General features: G+C 37.5%; 1 protein-coding gene across 1 annotated transcript in view; it reads left to right on the top strand.

Moving 5' to 3' along the window:
* mad1l1 (mitotic arrest deficient 1 like 1) overlaps positions 1 to 19,516 on the top strand; it is an 898,611-nt gene that overhangs the window by 15,936 nt on the left and 863,159 nt on the right. Inside the window, exons 6-7 of the mRNA XM_039774048.1 lie at positions 3,192 to 3,273; positions 4,293 to 4,423. Coding sequence (XP_039629982.1) covers positions 3,192 to 3,273; positions 4,293 to 4,423 — 213 coding nt within the window. The remainder of the gene's footprint in view (positions 1 to 3,191; positions 3,274 to 4,292; positions 4,424 to 19,516) is intronic.

The following is a 19,516-nucleotide window of genomic DNA, read 5'->3' as shown; positions in this document are numbered from 1 at the left end:
GTAGGGGAAGACACCTGGCATAGTAGTTAGTATTGTTGCCTCATGGTTTGAATTTAATGCCCAGTCATTGTCTATGTGAAAGTTACATACTTAGCTATGTTGTGTAGGTTTTCTCTCCACATCCTCAAAGGTGCTCGATAGGTTAATTAATGGCTCTTAATTAACCTCACTTTGTGTGAGTGTAGGCTGCTGAGTGTGTATGTCATTTTTTAGGTACACTGGATTTCAGTAAAGTCTTGTTTCATACCGTAGTGCACAGTTAAAAACCCACACACGCACAATCTATATAAATATATTCATCAACAATAAAATGAACATTAGGGGTGTGTGGAATAATTAATGCAGCTGAATAAGAGTAAAGTTGACTGTAAAGGATTGGGCAAATGTGTAACACTATGTTGTCATTACTTATTAGGTTCTCATGCATTCATATTCCTCTGATAAATTACGATGGTCAACATATCCTGTTAGAATATAGTGGTTAAAATGTTTAGTATAAAATTCATTCATTTATTTGCTGAAACTGCTTATTGCAGCACGGGATCAAACTTGAACTGAGTACATCCCTACAGCATTGGACACAAGGCCAGCTTATACCTGGAAATATAACCGTACATTGTTTCAGTTACACATTCTGTAAATAAAACATTGAAACCCAACTCTAAAATAGATCTCCTCACCTTACGAGTGTGGCACCATGAATTCAGAGGCCATCCCTTAAAGTTATAGTGTTTACACATATTATTTAGGTTTGCACAGAAGAATGACTGGACAGGGTTTTTTTTTTAAATGTGTCATGGTTCATATTGTTTATAGCACATTCAGAAATTTATGTGGTGGATTTATGATAAATGGGGAAAATTAGGGTTATATCTTTAAATGTTAAACCCATTTAAAGATATAATTGATACCTACTGATTGAACACTGCTAGGTTTGATTACGTGAGCCAGTCCTGCCAAATGTAAACTTTATGTCTTGTGATAATTATTGTCAGTATAAGGCTGCCAGAACAGGGATTCAAGGAGCATATAATGTTAAGATCACAGTTGGGCTGCATATATATATATATATATATATATATATACACACACACTAATGGTGAAAAGTGGTGATCACTTCTTTAAATTTTGTAATCAAACTTTACCAGTTACAAACTGCTCGAAACAGCAGAAGAGTGTTGTAACCAATCACAGATTGATTTTCTAAGTGTGAGTACATTGGAGAATCTGAGGGACTTGCATCATATGTCTATATAGGTGATTGTGTCGAGTTCCTTTCAAGAGTCTCTGACAACATATTTTAAAATATGTGAATTTTTCTCCTCTGTTTGTAGCCGCCTTCATAAAAACTGTGAAGTGCAGGTAATGTTAAACCTAGATTGCCTATCATTTCTTTTTCTCATTTTAGTAGCAAAAAGGAGACTCATTCATAAATTAGTTTTCAGAAGCTGTCATCATTTCACTTTTCCATTATCTATAAATAAGGTGTTGTTATTGTGTCGCTGTATGTTATCATACATGCAATTTGGCTTTCTTACAAAGCTTTGATCAGTCTTGTCAAAATTGAAATCTGCATGTAACATTCCAGACCAGATGAATGAATTGATTTGACATCTGGGTAAAACTGTGTGAAGAGTGCATACAAGTGCAGTTCTTGTTTTATTCCACAAATTAATTGTGAAGTTACCACAGAGTGGACCAAACAATTTTAGTGGTCACTTGAGAACAAGCTACAACAGACAGAATCTTGAGGGCACATGATGTCTTTGTTTTGTTTTAATAGTAAAATATGCATTTCTCAGCATTAGATATTATGGATGAGCAGTCAAGCTTGTTCTGCTGCTGTTTGGCTGGTGACAATGAGTGAAGGAAGCAGTGAACCTTACCAAGGCAGCCTCAGTGCCCTCTGGGATGGTGAACTCTGCTTTTGTTATTTTCAACGTCTTGCTGGGATTTTTTTTCTTTCTGTCTGTTGGTATTTGAGCTGAAATTTACTGCATTTTACTGAATGTGGCAGAGAGTTCTTAAAAATATATAACTTGAATGTAAACAATAATATGAGTTTGCATACAAATACAGCATTGACTTTGTAGTTAACTCTGTGATGTGAAGATGGCAAGGCCCTGAGAAAGAAAAGAAACACCCAACAGTAATACTTCCACAGTCAGGCTTTACTAATGGTATGAGGTGATTTTGGTGAAATGCAATATTTGGTTTTTTTCAGAAATAAAGTGTAGTGTTTTGTTTGAATGGCCCAATCTTTGCCTCATCTGCTCATTGCACATTGTTTCAGAAATCTTAATCTATACCTATAGAACAGGCATTCTAAACCTGAGGTCCGTGGATGGATGGGTTTCAGGGGTTATGTGATGGTCAGATAAAAATTAACATTTATATTCACTGTACAGCCCGGTACTGTTGATTTAGAGTAGATGTGGCACTAGTAGTAATGGTAGTAGAAAACGTAGTAGTAGTAGATCCATTTTAATTTGCACATTTAATTTGTCATTTGCATTTCATAATTATAACGAGTGGCCATTACTTTTTGCATAAAAAAGGAGTTTTTTTTTGTTTACTTTAAAGTTTAATAATCCTTTGTGTATATTATTTTATATATATATATATATATATATATATATATATATATATATATATATATATATATATATATATATATATATATATGAGACAATCAAATCTCGATAAATTTAAAGTACATTCTATTCATTGCATGCAAAGTTATGTTTATTTGAATATTTCTGGGGAAGGGGGTCCATAGCTTTCATCAGACTCTTAAAGGGATCCGTGACTCAAAAAAGGTTAAGAATCACTTCTATAGAAGGTGATAACTGGAGAACATCTGCTTAACATTTGATTTTCACTTGTAGTTGTTTGCTGAACATGAGTACTGAAGAACAGTAACACATTACTGCAACAAGGGTGTGCTTAGATGGCATCATGTGCTTTTTGTACTTTACTGATATAAAGTAGAAGCAGAAGACTGCCTTCATGAGACAGATGAAGGACACTAGTGATACTTAAGATGCTTATTGCTGTTGTTTTTTTAAATATGGAAATGCATAAAATATTCTGTTTGGCCAAGTAATTTAATGAATATATACGCATGGTAATGAAATTGATCAGAGCCATATAAATAATATGCAGTAATTGCTTCTTTTCTTTCTTTAAAGAAAATGTCAAGAAGTATCTGTGAAAAGTCGAATGCTTCAGGAGTGCCAGTCTGAGATTTTAAAAAATGATCTCAAAATTAAGGTAGGAGAGCGTTTTATATATTGAATAAAGTCCATTTCAGCAATTTCCTTCAATTGATGCTATTTTTCATTGTCCTTGTGTGTGGGAGTTGTACCACTGCTAGCAAATGAAGGTTTAACTTTGGGACTTTGGGATGAAATTGGATTTATTTTACTAACTCTCAAAAGTAAAAATATTACTTGAGACCTTTAGAGAGTTATGATAGAATTATGGATATTTCTTCTGACTTTTGACATCACCAATATAATTGTGGTCATTCAGGTAGATCAGGGAGAGAATGTAAAACAAAGGTTATTGTGCTGTGTACATTTCTGTCTGTGATGCATTGGTTTTTAATAATTAAAATAATAAATTAAATGAAAAGCCATTACTTATTTGTTAAATATACTACAGATCTACAAAACACTTTTTGTCAACAGTAATTTTTGTTTGTTTATTTTTGGAGAATATTTTTTTTTTTTGCCATGTTCATGTACTTTCAAGCTCTAGTCCTTTGGGTAGGTCTCTTTTCTGATTTTAAAATGCTGGTATTTAAGCATTAAGCTTTGACACGTGTTGTCAGTGCTCAAGTCTCAGTCAAAATGCCTCAAAGCAGTTAATTACTGCTAATGTTTGCTTAGTTCCTGTAGTTTCTAATGTGAACGACTCTTGTGCCAGGACCTGGTGGGTCTCTGCTCTATCTTATACTCGAGCACCTGCTTACTTACTGATGCTCAGTTCTTATCCTCCCAGCCGAGCCCATTATCTTGTCTCACTGCAGGTTTTGATTACATTATGAAGTCTTTCTTTGATACTTATGTCTATTCCTAAGCAAATTATCCATTTGTCTATGAAAGTGCTGATTCCGAATGAATCACCCCATGCCGTTTTAATATATTTATTTATTTGACGGGATTGGCGTCTTGCATTGTTCTGATTTACAAGGAAAAGAAATCTCTGTGGTAAGGGAAATGGCTCATTAACTGCTGATCGCTGAATTCCGACTCTCTCTCTCTGTTCTCTGCTTTATTTACCTGCAGGAGTTGGAGAAGACATTGGCCTTACAGGAGCAAGACTCTGTGATTGTGAAAAACATGAGGTCTGAGCTGGCACAACTCCCAGATATGGAACAAGAACTGAAAAAATTAAGACAAGAAAATGCCTATCTCAGGTACATAGACATATTTTTTTTTTTTTTTTTCCCTGCACGAGTTAGTTCATTTAAAACATATGAATGAATCTTGAGAATGTGAGTGGAAAACTGGAGAAGTAAGGGGGCAATGCACACATATTTCACACACACTCATGTGTACACAGAATGTAGTTACAGTAATTGGTTAGGAATGTGAATGGGTGTTTCTATGATAAAGATACTGTAAAACATAAATATTTACTAGAACTATTAGCGAGTCATGAGTTTCTGTGTTCATGAGAGTGCAGGCTTATCTGCACTACAAGCTTGAGAGGGGAGAGAATTAAATTATCTTTTATTTAGGCCATACAAAATATAGAACTGATGACTCAGAAAATGGATTCTAATATCTCTTCCTGCATAGGAAAATGAGGTGTTGCTTGTCTTACCACATACTGTAAAAATGTTAAAAATACATTTGCAGTCTTTTCTCACTATGCTACGCAACTTCAACAGGTGGGTTTACTTCATAGTAACATCCGCATTAACTTTTTGTCTTCAGCATGTAAACATAAACAAATAATTCTAAATTTAAGGAAGATAATGCTCACAATGTGTCTAATTTGCTGTTTTTGTTAATTAATATTTCCAATAAGCAATACGGAAATTGTGATTCATATACTTGTTTATAACATTTTAAATGAACTACAATTTTTTAATAATCTTTAACCATATGTTAGACCACTTGTTACAATTTAAGTAGATATGCAATGGCAGGGCCTGACATAAGCACTTCCATCTATCCATTATCCAGCACACTATATCCTAACTACAGGGTCATGGTATCTGCTGGAGCCAATCCCAGCCAACACAGGGTGCAAGGCAGGAAACAAACCCCGGGTAGGGCGCCAGCCCACCGCAGGACACACACACACACACACACACACCAGGGACAATTTAGAATCGCCAATGCACCTAACCTGCATGTCTTTGGACTGTGGGAGGAAACCGGAGCATCCAGAGGTGTGCCAAACTCCACACAGGGAGGACCTGGGAAGCGTACCCTGGTCTCCTAACGGCGAGGCAGTAGCAGTACCCTCTGCGCCACTGTGCCACTGACATAAGCACTTCATGTGTGAAAACATTTCTGAATTTAAGCAATTCTGCACGGGAGTGTGGGGTAAAATTTCTTCGTAGTACTGAATTGTTATATTGAATTTATGATATTGAATAACCGGAAGTGTATAGTTAAAGTCATTGCAACTAAAAATGGCTCATTTAAACAGAACATTTACAATTTCACTCTGTAATGGTTGGTGTAGGATAACATTGATATTATATAAATACAGTAATCCCTCCTCGATCGCAGGGGTTCCAGAACCCCCCGTGATAGGTGAAAATCCGCGAAGTAGAAACCATATGTTTGTATGATTATTTTTATATATTTTAAGCTCTTAGGTAGTCTCCCACACTGTTTTTAAATATTCTCCGCACAGTTATACAGTAAACCCTCGTTTATAGCGGTTGATCCGCTCCAGACAGATAAATGAATTTCCAAGAAGTAGGATTCTTTATTTATAAATCTAATATTTTCGCAGTTAGAGCATTGAAAACCTGTTTACGACCTTCTAAATACGTTTTTTTAACATTAATAGAGCCCGCTAGACATGAAATAACACCCTTTAGTCAAAAGTTTAAACTGTGCTCCATGACAAGACAGAGATGACAGTTCTTTCTCACAGTTAAAAGAATGCAAACATCTTCCTCTTCAAGGTGCGCGTCAGGTGCAGAAAATGTTGGAGAGAGAGAGTAAAGTAAACAATCAAAAATCAATAGGGCTGTTGCGCTTTTAAGTATGCAAGCACTGCGATAAACCGGTGCAATGAAGGGATCAATGTGAAGGTAGCCTTTCAGCATTTTTTTACAGGCGCGTCCGTATCTTCTAAGCAAATGGCCTCTGCTCACACCCCCTCCGTCAGGAGCAGATAATGGGGCCAATCATATGCCTCCCTGATGGTATTGCATGATGGATAAGTATCTGCCTGTATTTTTCAGAGAGAGTGAGAGACAGAGAAAAGCAAACAATGAGAAATCAATACGGGCTGTTAGAGCTTTTAAGTGTGTGAAGCAGCACGCGGGAAGCATATCGTATATCATTGAGGAGTTTTATTTAATACTAGCAAAATACCCGCGCTTCGCAGCGGAAAAGTAGTGTGTTAAAGAAGTTATGAAAAAAAAGCAAACTTTTTAAAAATTTAACGTAAGATGATTGTTAATGTAATTGTTTTGTCATTGATATTGAGTGTTGTTGTCATATCTATCTATTTATATATATATATATATATATATATATATATATATATATATATATATATATATATATATATATATATATATATATATATATATATATAAAAATACCTGTGATTGGCAGAGAGAAGTAAAAGAAAAGGAAACATTTTAATAATAGCGTAACATGATTGACAATGTAATTGTTTTGTCATTGTCATGAGTGTTGCTGGCATATATATATATATATATATATATATATATATATATATATATATATATATATACACAAACATATATATACATACTGTATATACACACACACACATATATATACATACTATATATACACACACACACATATATATATACATACTGTTTAATACACATATATATACAAATCTACATATATATATATCCACATATATATATATATATATATATATATATATATATATATTAGGGGTGGGACTCGATTAAAAAAATTAATCCAATTAATTAGAGGATTAATCGTATGTAATCGCACACGTAAATTTGCCCCAAATCGCAAATGTTTTTTTTTTTAATTTAAAAGTGTTTTAGTGGGCGACAGAATCAAATAATAGACATGGACATGAATATTGTAAACTGAAGCTGTTTTAATTTCTGAAAAAAAGCCTTTAAACTGCATTTGAATTCAAAACAGAAACAAAAATATCATCCCTGGTTAAAATTGGGCAGACTTAAAAATAAAGTGGTAGTTTAAGTACTTTAAGTAGATTTTCAGAATAGTATTGTCTTTAAATAATAATAACCAAAATTTCAACATAAAGTACAGTTTTCTTCTTAAAAAATAAGTCAGAAACATAAAAGGTAATTTGACCAACTTAATCTTTAAACTCTGAGTAACCTTAGCCAAAATTATTTTGTACATTAGGCTAAAACAGTGTGATCATTGAACATTTTGTAATTAGATGTAATCAGAATTACTAACGGTCACGGAAGTCCAATGATCCCCAGTAAGAGCCACAAAGTCCGCTTTCTGTAATGCATCTAATTTTGCTTGCTTTTCAGTGTGCACAAAACCATGCTTTTATCAAGGCTTCCGGGAAGTCGAAATGATCAGTCGTTGGAACCGCTTTATTCCGACTCTAACATTTTTGTAGCTGTGATGTGTGCATCAGTGTAATGGATGTACCAGGAAATCATGCATTGACAAAAGTTCCCGTTTGCTTGGAATTGAAAGTGTGATTAAATCGTTATTTTTAACGCGTTATGGAGGACATGCATCGAAGCTTCTCAGCTGTGCTTGTGCTAATAAAGGGAAACATTTTAAAAATAGCGTAACATGATTCTGTTAACCGAATATTTTTCATACGTCCCAAACCAAGAAGATCGAAAGGTAAAATGAATCGGATAGCGAGCGTACATACTCAGTGCATCCCCTCTCGGGAATCGAACCTCGAATGTCGCATTAGAGGCGAAGACTCTACAATTAGCCACAGCGTGTGGCTTGTCTATCTGAGAGTATGTACTGTAGATCGGGCTATATATATACATTTAAATATATACCCGCGTATCGTAGTGGAGAAGTAGAAGTTATGAAAAAGAAAAGGGAACATTTTAAAAATAACGTAACATGACTGTCAATATACAGTATTTGTTTTGTGAGTGTTATTGAGTGTTGCTGTCATCAAGGATTTGATTATCATTATTTCTTTCAATCAGGTTTGTATTTGTAGGATGTGTTGTGTTCAAGTTACATTCCGTGTTTGTCAATCGTTGTAAAGATGACAGGTTTCATTCATCGATTAGTTTCTTACTGCATCAATAAACAGCTCGTCTTCTTCTTTATCTGAGACCTGACACACTGCATGCACGGGTTTTTTTACACTGTCTTCCTTTAGCGGGACATTGACTTTTCCACCGTGTGCTTTGTTTCCACAGTAGCAGCATTTATGAATATGCTGTATGTATCAGGCGCTTCATATTTTTGCTGCCTTTTCAATTGTGTAATTCGGTTTTGTTCAGCACTCTTTGGAACTGTTGCCTTTTATCTGTGCACTCGTCAGTTCACATGAGCAGCTCGGTGTACATGCATCGAAGGTTCCCAGTTGTGCTGGTGCCATCTCGTGCTATGTCCATGGCTGTATTTAATGTTACCTTAGTCCTGACACTTAAAACTTTCTCTCGCAGTTTCAGCTGAGTTTGTGTCAAACACCACCCTGACCATCTCATCTTCCTCTCCATAAGCACAGTCCTTAACCCGTGAATATTTAGTGGAGTTTGCTATTGGATTGCCGCTGACGGACGGCCTTATATGGGCAGGCACTAAATTACAAGCGCCAGCGTAGCTTGTCTATGAACTTAATTTAAAGTGTAGGTTTACATGCGTGCTTTGTTTCAGTAGCAGAACTCATCAATATAGTTGTATATGTCACTCGGTCGCTTCTTATTGTTTCGCTGCCTTCTCAATTATATAATGCATGTTTTCTTCAGCGCTTTTGGAGGTCTTCCTGATTTTCTACGTACTGCGTGATTACGTGGGAGGCGTGATGATGTCACACGAAACTCCGCCCCCACGGCGTTGAAGCTTATCTCCATTACAGTAAATGGAAAAACAGCTTCCAGTTATGACCATTACGCGTAGAATTTCGATATAAAACCTGCCCCACTTTTGTAAGGAAGCTGTAAGGAATGAACCTGCCAAATTTCAGCCTTCCACCCACATGGGAAGTTGGAGAATTAGTGATGAGTGAGTGAGTGAGTGAGTGAGTGGGGCTTTGCCTTTTATTATTATAGATGTAATACATGCTCTGATTGGGTAGCTTCTCAGCCATCCGCCAATAGCGTCCCTTGTATGAAATCAACTGGGCAAACAAACTGAGGAAGCATGTAACATAAATTGAAAGTCCCATTGTCCGCAGAAATCCGCGAACCAGCGAAAAATCTGTGATATATATATTTAGATATGCTTATATTTAAAATCCGCAATGGAGTGAAGCTGCGAAAGTCGAAGCGCAATATAGCGAGGGATCACTGTACATTTAAAAAAGTTTTTTTCTGATGGGCATGAAAACATTCAGTGTCAAAATGCCTTTTCATAGCATTGTGTAATTCATGAGTTGATGTTTTTTTATCTTGGATTTTTTAACATAGTTTGATCACATTTGGAAAGATCTTATGTGGTATGTGTGCATGTGCCTGCGTATCACACAAAGGCAACAATCCAAATGTGTACGGACACACAGTATATGTGCAAAATATTTTGAAAAATGTTTAAACGCTAGTAGCCCGTTGATTGTATGCAAAATCTCTTTAATGGTTTAGTCTGTATTTTCTGATTTATTATTCTGTTAAAAGATACTAAAGGTTTTCCTCGCAATTTCTGTTGGTTGTTTCTCACTTGCCTTCTGTCTTTATGATCCTTCTAAGAACTTCAGTATGGAATTATATGCATAGCATAGATCTTTTTTCTTTTTTTTCTTTTGCTGCACTTTAAACAAAGTAGTTCATGTTCATGGCAAAAATTCTATATCTATATCATTGAATATTCTTCAACTTCGAAATCTCCCACTTGCGTGTAGCTGGCCTTCAGACAGTGGCCTTTGTTCTGAAGTTATTCCATTAATGTGTTTTTGTGAAACTGCAACACTTTTTTTTTAATGCAAAGTTCATTTCATCTCCCACCCGAGCTGTGCAACATTATTGCAATTTTAGATCTGGTAACCCTTTTCGTTTTTTTAACTTGGTGCTCTTAAAACTTTGTTACACTTAGTTTTGGATGATGCATTAACTCACATAAATTGTTAGCTATGACATTTCATTATAGTGATGTTTAGTCTGCTTTGAGAAGTGTAATCAATGCCTTTTCTTTAAACTGTCATATTATTATACCTGTTCAGTGCAATTTCCCAAGTTGCAGATTTACTAACCCTTTGCTGTCATTATGATTTTTTTGCTAGGTGTTGTACTGTCCTTTTTTAGGACTCCTAAAGATAGGTGTATTTGACCTACTGTACATTTCTGGGAAGCAAAGTACCTACAAGTTGACTTGATTCAGCTACTGACAATTTTTGACCTTGTTGAATATATTGTATATTATTGCAGAAAAGATGAATAGTTACAGCAAAATTAATTATTAATTTGGATTGATATATAAAATTTTCTTTTCACACTAAAACAGGTTATTGGCAAATAATGGCCTAAAATTCACTTTTACTTTTGTGTTGAAACCCAATTATAGTGTAAATACTACAGCAGAAAAAATTGTATAAATGCATAAAATGTAATTTATGTACAAGAATAGCTTTAGTGTGGTCAAGCACTTCTAACTGCTTAAATAGAGAAGACAATGAAGAACACTATTTAAATAAGAGCAATCACCATGAAATGGCACACTGTATTGTTTTTGTAGAGAATACTTCTAAAATGAACAAGTTAATTCCTTTTTTCCTCCTCTCTCCTCTCTTTCATGCTGTTTGCTAAGAAATAGTATTTCAGAGATTAGTGAAGATCCTTCAGAGAGACATTAAAAAACCAAGGTCAAGAAGTACAGACACATGTTGGAATTTTACTGAGGAGCAATTCTCTCTAATGGAGTCCAAGTCTAAATCGAGTACAGGGAAGTCTGTGATTACGTGGTAGTGTGGAAAGAGGAATAAGGAAGACAAAGGCATAAAAGGTTAATGCATTCAGCAGTAAATCAGAGACCAGCTTTGAACAAAGACAGATGAATATTTTGCTTGATTTTAATATCAGGGTAGGGTGGATGGTAAGTTTTAAAGGGATTTAGAAGCTAGAGGAAAAAAAACCTTTGAACAAAATAAGACATAAATTGTATTAGATTAGAAACATTTGAGAACTTGTAAATTGATATTTCAGGAAAAAGAGATGTTAAAGCTTGAATAGTAATCTAATAGTTCAGATTATTTGTTGCTTTAGTACAGTTTGTCAGTTTTCTGCATTTAAAAGTGTAAACAGACCTATCTGTTCTCCATCCTGCTCACTGACTGCAAAGAGTTCTTGTATATAAAGTGTAAAAAGTAGGTTTATTGCATAGAAATTGTAAAGCGAGTTCATGAGGATTAAATCCTTAATGAGCAGGCACTTCTCATGCTAATTATAGTACTGTCATTCTAGAAAACCTAATCTGTCACAAAATCATTCTATATGTAACACATAATGTATTTAGTGTCATTATAAGACATGTTTAAATGGGTGATGGCACTGTTGTTAAAATTGAGTTAAATTGATTCTCAACATAAACTAACCAAATGCACCAGTTATAACTGCCTATTATTTCAGTTTTACCATTGTATGTGTTTCTCTTTCAGTTTCCCAGGAGAAAACATGTTCTTTTAACCTTAGCATTTTAAGAGTACAGAGCTACCCAGTACTATTAGGAAGCTCAGTGTGATTTCATTTCGCTGACATGCACATTATTTGGAAGGTTATAAAAGAAAATGTAGTTCCTGTTGTTCAGCAGCCTGGCTGTATGTTCCAGTATATTAATAGATCATTCAAGTTGCCAGATGCTTGTTTGTTGCTTACCTTTCTTATTGCCTTCAAAATTATATTTAAATGGATAACATCAATCCATGCATAAATTCATATACCACCAACTTTAAGTCTTGCGAAGCTACAGAAGTTGCCCTGAACACAGTTACTTCAGTAGTACTGTATTGATTGTTATCCAACTGAACAAAACACTATTTTAAATTTAGAGCTACGAAATCGCCAAAATTGGTACTCAAAATATTCTACCCTTTAAATTACTTACATGCATTCACATATACCATCTAGCTTCAGGGAGTGACTCTAATTTTTACTTTACTATTATACAATGCAGTTTAATATATTGTAGCATTTACAAATAGTTTATCTAAAATTCCCACTTCCCAGCTTTAATCTGTTTATAAACCTTTATATTCACGATAACCTCCATTTCTGAAGATGATTCCTAATGTAGTGAGTTTCATGTTGGTATCCCCAGCCACAGGAGATGCACAAACCAGTGTTTCTTTGTGCCGGTTCCAAGCCCGGGTAAATGGGGAGGGTTACGTCTGAAAAAGCATCTGTTGAAAAATTTTGCCAAACCAATATGCGGACAACAATACAAATTTCCATACCGGATCGGTTTAGCCTAAGGTTAACAACGACTGCCACCAGTGCTGTTAGCCAACAGGGTGCTGGCGGAAATTGGGCTGCTGTTGGCTGAAGATGGAGTAGAAGAGGGGGGGGAGACTTGTCCGGAGGCAGAAGGAGAGGAGGAAGGTGAAGAGAGTGGAACTGAGGGTAGGAACTTTGAATGTTGGCAGTATAAATGGTAAGGGGAGTGAGTTAGCAGATAAGATGGAGAGAAGGAAGGTTGATATATTGTGTGTGCAAGAGACTAAATGGAAGGTGACTAAGGCCAGGTGGATTAGAGGTTAATTCAAATTGTTCTATCATGATGTGGATGGGAGGAGAAATGGGGTAGGGTTTATTCTGAAGTAAAAACATATCAAGAGTGTTTTGGAGGTGAAAAGAGTGTCAGACAGAGTAATGATTATGAAGCTGGAAATTGGAGGTGTGATGATGAATGTTGTTAGTTCATATGCCCCGCGAGTTGGGCGTGCGATGGATGAAAAAGAAGATTTTTGAAGTGAGTTGGGTGAAGTGATGAACAGTGTACCCAAGGGACATAAAGTGGTGATTGGATTTCGATGGACATGTTGGTAAAGGGAACAGAGGAGATGAGGAGGTGATGGGTAGGTATGGTGTCAAGTAGAGGAATGAAGAAGGTCAGATGATCGTGGATTTTGCGAAAAGGATGGACTTGGCTGTGGTGAATACGTATTTTAAGAAGAGGGAGGAACATAGGGTGATGTACCAGAGTGGAGATAGATGCACACAGGTAGATTACATCCTATGCAGAAGAGTCAATCTGAAGAAGATTGAAGACTGCAAAGTGGTGGCAGGGAAAAGTGTAGTTACATAGCATAGGATGGTGGTCTGTAGGACGACATTGGAGATCAAGAAGAGAAAAAGTGAGGGCAGAACCAAGGATCAGATGGTGGAAGTTGAAAAAGGAATATTGCAAGGTTGACTTCATGGAGGATGTGAGACAGGCACTGAGTGGCAGTAAAGAGTTACCAGATAGTTGGGCAACTATAGCAGATGAAGTATGGTGCTTGGCGTGACATCTGGACAAAGGAAGGAGGAAAAGGAAACCTGGTGCTGGAATGGGGAAGTGCAAGACAGTATACAGAGGAAGAGGATGGCGAAGAAGTGGGGTAGTCGAAGAGATGAGGAAAATAGACAAAAGTACAAGGAGGTAAGGCGCAAGGTGAAGAGAGAGGTAGCAAAAGCTAAAGAAAAGGCGTGTGATGAGTGGTATGAGAGGTTGGACACTAAGAAGGGAGAAAAGGACCTGTAATGATTGGCTAGACAGAGGGACCGAGCTGTGAAATATGTGCAGCAGGTTAGGGTAATAAAGGATAAAGATGGAAATGTACTCACAAGTGAGGAGAGTATGTTGAGCAGATGGAAAAAGTACTTTGAGAGGCTAATGAATGAAGAGAATGAGAGAGAGAGAGAAGGTTGGATGATGTGGAGATAGTGAATCATGAAATGCAATGGATTAGCAAGGAGGAAGTAAGGACAGCTATGAAGAAGGTGAAAAATGGAAAGGCCGTTGGTCGAGATGACATACTTGTTGAAGCATGGAGGTGTTTAGGAGAGATAGCAGTGGAGTTTTTAACCAGAATGTTTAATGTTATCTTGGAAAGTAAGAAGAGGCCTGAGGAGTGGAGAAGTGTACTGGTACTGATTTTTAAGAATAAGGGGGATGTGCAGGACTGTAGTAACTACAGGTGGATGAAATTGATGAGCCACCGGAAGAAGTTATGGGAAAAAGTAGTGGACGCTAGGTTAAGAAGTGAGGTGATGATTAGTGAGCAGCAGCATGGTTTCATGCTAAGAAAGAGCACCACAGATGCGATGTTTGCTCTGAGGATATTGATGGAGAAGTATAGAGAAGGCCAGAAGGAGTTACATTGCGTCTTTGTAGACCTGGACAAAGCATATATCAGGGTGCTTTGAGAGGAGCTGTGGTATTGTATGAGGAAGTTGGGAGTGGCAGAGTAGTATGTAAGAGTTGTACAGAATATGTACGAGGGAAGTGTTACAGTAGTGAGGTCTGTGGTAGGAGTGACAGTTGCATTCAAGGTAGAGGTGGGATTACATCAGGGATCAGCTCTGAGCCCTTTCTTATTTGCAATGGTGATGGACAGGTTGATAGGCAAGATTAGACAGGAGTCCCCGTGGACTATGATGTTTGCTGATGACATTGTGATCTCTAGTTAGAGTAGGGAGTAGGTTGAGGAGACCCTGGAGAAGTGGAGACATGGTCTGGAGAGGATTGAAGGTCAGTAGGAACAAGACAGACTACATGTGTGTAAATGAGAGGGATGTCAGTGGAATGGTGAGGATGCAAGGAGTCGAGTTGGCGAAGGTGGATGAGTTTAAATACTTGGGATCAACAGTACAGAGTAATGGGGATTGTGGAAGAGAGGTGAAAAAGAGAGTGCAGACAGGGTGGAATGGGTGAAGAAGAGTATCGGGAGTAATTTGTGACAGACTGGTATCAGCAAGAGTGAAACGGAAGGTCTACTGGACGGTAGTGATACCAACTATGTTATATGGGTTGGAGATGGTGGCACTGACCAGAAAGCAGAAGACAGAGCTGGAGGTAGCAGAGTTAAAAATGCTAAGATTTGCCCTGGGTGAGACGAGGATGGATAGGATTAGAAATGAGTACATTAGAGGGTCAGCTCAAGTTGGACGGTTGGGAGACAAAGTCAGAGAGGCGAGATTGTGTTGGTTTGGACATGTGCAGAGGAGAGATGCTGGGTATATTGGGAGAAGGATGTTAAAGATAGAGCTGCCAGGGAAGAGGAAAAGAAAAAGGCCTAAGAGAAGGTTTATGGATGTGATGAGAGAGGACATGCAGGTGATGGGTGTAACAGAGCAAGATGCAGAGGACAGAAAGATATGGAAGAAGATGATCCGCTCTGGCACCCTCTAATGGGAACAGCCGAAAGAAGATGATGATGATATTTTGTGGCTATATAAAACCAATGAGACATTGCTGTAAGTGATGAATTAGCATAATTGATTTAATTTTTTTCAGTTTATTAAGATATTTTACTTTTCTCCTTTAATTTTCATCTGTTTTTCATAGGGAGGAATAATGTGGCAATATGCTGTGCTATATGGACTAAGTCGCATTATACTCTGCGACAATCTTTAATCCCTCATTAGGAATTCCTATGTTCTTTTAAACAAGCAAAGAGATGCAGTCATTTCAACATGTTTTGAATCGGTAGTGAGCCATCTTCTAGTTGGCTATGCCTTGTGCAGCTAGTTTCTAGAGGAACTTGAAGGAATCTTTACAACATATCAAACTGCCTCATTTGTCTTGTCCATGGTCTTCCCTTTGGGTCTTCAACAGCTAAAGTGGTAACAGTTCGGTATAATGTTCATAGAGTATTTGTAGTTGCACCTATTCTTCAGCCTCAACCTGCCAGTACTTGTAAATAAGACCCCAGGGCACATGACTGCCCCTAGCCTATTTTGGGAAAGTACCATAATCTTGGATATGAATGTATTGTTTCTCCCTCTGACCAAGGTATACTCATCTTAAAAAAAATGCTCCAGTGTGCATCAGAAACCACTGCTTAATGAGGTCTAAAGGACAAGAACAACACAAATGCAGCCCTTGGTTCTCAGACTTTGTATATCTTGGTTGCACATGGGCATATTGTCCATAAAAAAGACCTAAGCAATTATGCAGAAAAAACTCTGGCTTCACAAATTAGAGTTCAGATGGCTCACAATAGTAAAGCCCAGAAACCAATACATTGCTTGCACCTTTCAGAAGGTAGAATACCTTTCATGACATGTATATAAATACTGTTACCTGTTGAAGATGAGTAATATCAAATACTGTATTTTTAATATCTTACTTTTTGTGTACCCTCAGCATTCCTCCTACACCTTTACTCAGTACCCTTGTGTGTCTCAACCTGTCTCGCCAGACACTTGCTCTCTTCATTGTGCTCCTGTAAGGCCTGCTTCTCAGACTCTGTCATTTTGTCGTGCCTTGCTTACCTCCTGTTCACTCTTTGACTCCCAATGGTAGATGGGCCCACGTTACCTGCTGTGAAAACATTATTTATATTCTCCTAAATAATTCCCATCTTTGACTGCGACTCTCAGCGTGCTTTCATATGCCTTTTACTATGTTGCATTTGTGGAATGCAACATTAACTTTTTTTTTTTATACAAAAGTTTTCAAACTCCGTAATTTAACTTCACACACCTTCCATCATTCCCCCTACCGAGCCACCAAAGCCAAAGTGACCAATCAGATTGCTTAAAGCGAGATGAATTACACACGCATGCACACATTTTTTATATATATTAATTTCAGTATTGATTCCACATTGATTGCCCTAAAAGACATTATTCAGCAGTTGAACTGGGTATCTGTTCCTTTATCTATACTAATAAAAGGCAAAGCCCTCACTCACTCACTCACTCACTGACTCATCACTAATTCTGCCACTTCCCGTGTGGGTGGAAGGCTGAAATTTGGCAGGCTCATTCCTTACAGCTTCCTTACAAAAGTTGGGCAGGTTTTATATCGAAATTCTACGCGTGATGGTCATAACTGGAAGCAGTTTTTCTCCATTTACTGTAATGGAGATGAGCTTCAACGCCGTGGGGAGTTTCGTGTGACATCATCACGCCTCCCGTAATCACGCAGTACATAGAAAACCAGGAAGACCTCAAAAGCTGAAGAAAACATGCATTATATAATTGAGAAGGCAGCGAAACAATAAGAAGCGAGCGAGTGACATATACAACCATATTCATGAGTTCTGCTACTTCGGAAAAACAAAGCACGATGTAAACCTACACTTTAAATTAAGTTCATAGACTGGCTGCCGCTGGCATTTGTAATTTAGTGCCTGCCCATATAAGGCCGTCCTTCAGCGGCAATCCAATAGCAAACTGCCACGGGTAAATATTCACGGGTGAAGGACTGTGCTTATGGAGAGGAAGATGAGATGGTCAGGGTGGTGTTTGACACAAACTCAGCGAAACTGCGAGAGAAAGTTTTAAGTGCCAGGACTAAGGTAACATTAAATACAGCCATGGACATAGCACGAGATGGCACCAGCACAGCTGAGAACCTTCGATGCATGTACACGAGTGGCTCACGTGAACTGGCGCAGTGCACAGATAAAACCAACAGTTCCAAAGAGCTGAACAAAACCGAATTTCACAATTGAAACGGCAGCAAAAATATGAAGCGTCTGATACATACAAGCATATTCATAAATCCAACTACTGCGGAAACAAAGCACACGGTGGAAAAAGTCAATGTCCCGCTAAAGGAAGACAGTGTAAAAACCCCGTGCATGCAGTGTGTCAGGTCTCAGATAAAGAAGAAGGCGAGCTGTTTATTGATGCAGTAAGAAGCGAATCGATGAATGAAACCTGTCATCTTTACAGCGATTGACAGACCGCGGAATGTAACTTGAATACAACACATCCTACAAATACGAACCTGATTGAAAGAAATAATGATAATCAAATCCTTGATGACAGCAACACTCACAAAACAAATACTGTATATTGACAGTCATGTTACGTTATTTTTAAAATGTTCCCTTTTCTTTTTCTAGCTTTTTTAACACACTACTTCTCCGCTGCGATACGCGGGTATATATATATATGTATATATATGTATATATATAACCCGATCTACATACTCGAATAATGGATACTTTATTCGCCATCAATGATTGTTTTGGTAAAGCCCGGCGTGTAATTATATCCGGCCCGCGAGATCATTTTATATACTGTATTATTATTATTACTTGGCCGGGTATATGAAGCGCTGGTAACACAATAAACTACAGATCCCATAATGCAGCGCTTCAGCTGCCTTGCCGAACACTTACCGCGTTAATCAAGTGTAGCTTATGATGCTGCAAGTTGTTGCGAAGCTAGCTCACACGATGCTGAAGAGAAAAGTTGATTCTGAAAATAGAGCCTTTAAAAACCGATGGGAGGCTGAGTATATGTTTACCGAACCCGTGTGTCTCATTTGTGGAGCTAATGTGGCTGTAATTACAGAATTTAATCTAAGACGGCACTATGAGACAAAACATCAGGGTAACCTGAATGCAATGCAGAAGATACAGAAAGCAGAAGAATTAAATACGAATCTGACACTTCAGCGGACATTTTTACCCGTGCACAATCACAAAGTGATTTCAAGTGAAGCTGCTTTTATGGGAGACACAAATGCACCAGTGCAATTTGCCCCACTTTCCCTGTTGCCAAGTAATGTTAAACCAAGTCGTCACTACGGTGTTCCCAAATACGCACTTTGCTGATAAACTGAGCGCACTGAGTTTGCCGCGGCTTTGGTGACTTTGAAGAACAAAAAAAGTCAGTCTACATGCGGCTCGAACCTTGTGCATGTTTGGTAGCACATATCTGTGTGAGAAGCTCTTCTTAGTGATAAAGACTAACAAAACAGCACACAGGAGTCGCCTCACTGATGAGCACCTGCAATCCATCCTGAGAATCTCCACAACACAGAACCTCACACCAAAGAGAAACGAACTTGTTGCCAAAAAAAGACGCCAGGCGTCCAGCTCTAAAATGACATATGAGCAAAGACAACTGAATGATTTGATTTCTTATTGCAGAAAGGAACACATTTTATTTATATTTCTAGCTTTTGTTATGCAGCATGTTCATATTTGAATTTGTATAATTTTGACAGGATATATTTTTATG

Source organism: Polypterus senegalus, chromosome 13 (genome assembly GCF_016835505.1).
Source record: "Polypterus senegalus isolate Bchr_013 chromosome 13, ASM1683550v1, whole genome shotgun sequence".
In the NCBI taxonomy this organism is placed as follows: Eukaryota; Metazoa; Chordata; class Cladistia; order Polypteriformes; family Polypteridae; genus Polypterus; species Polypterus senegalus.
This window is presented reverse-complemented; position numbering and strand designations above follow the sequence as displayed.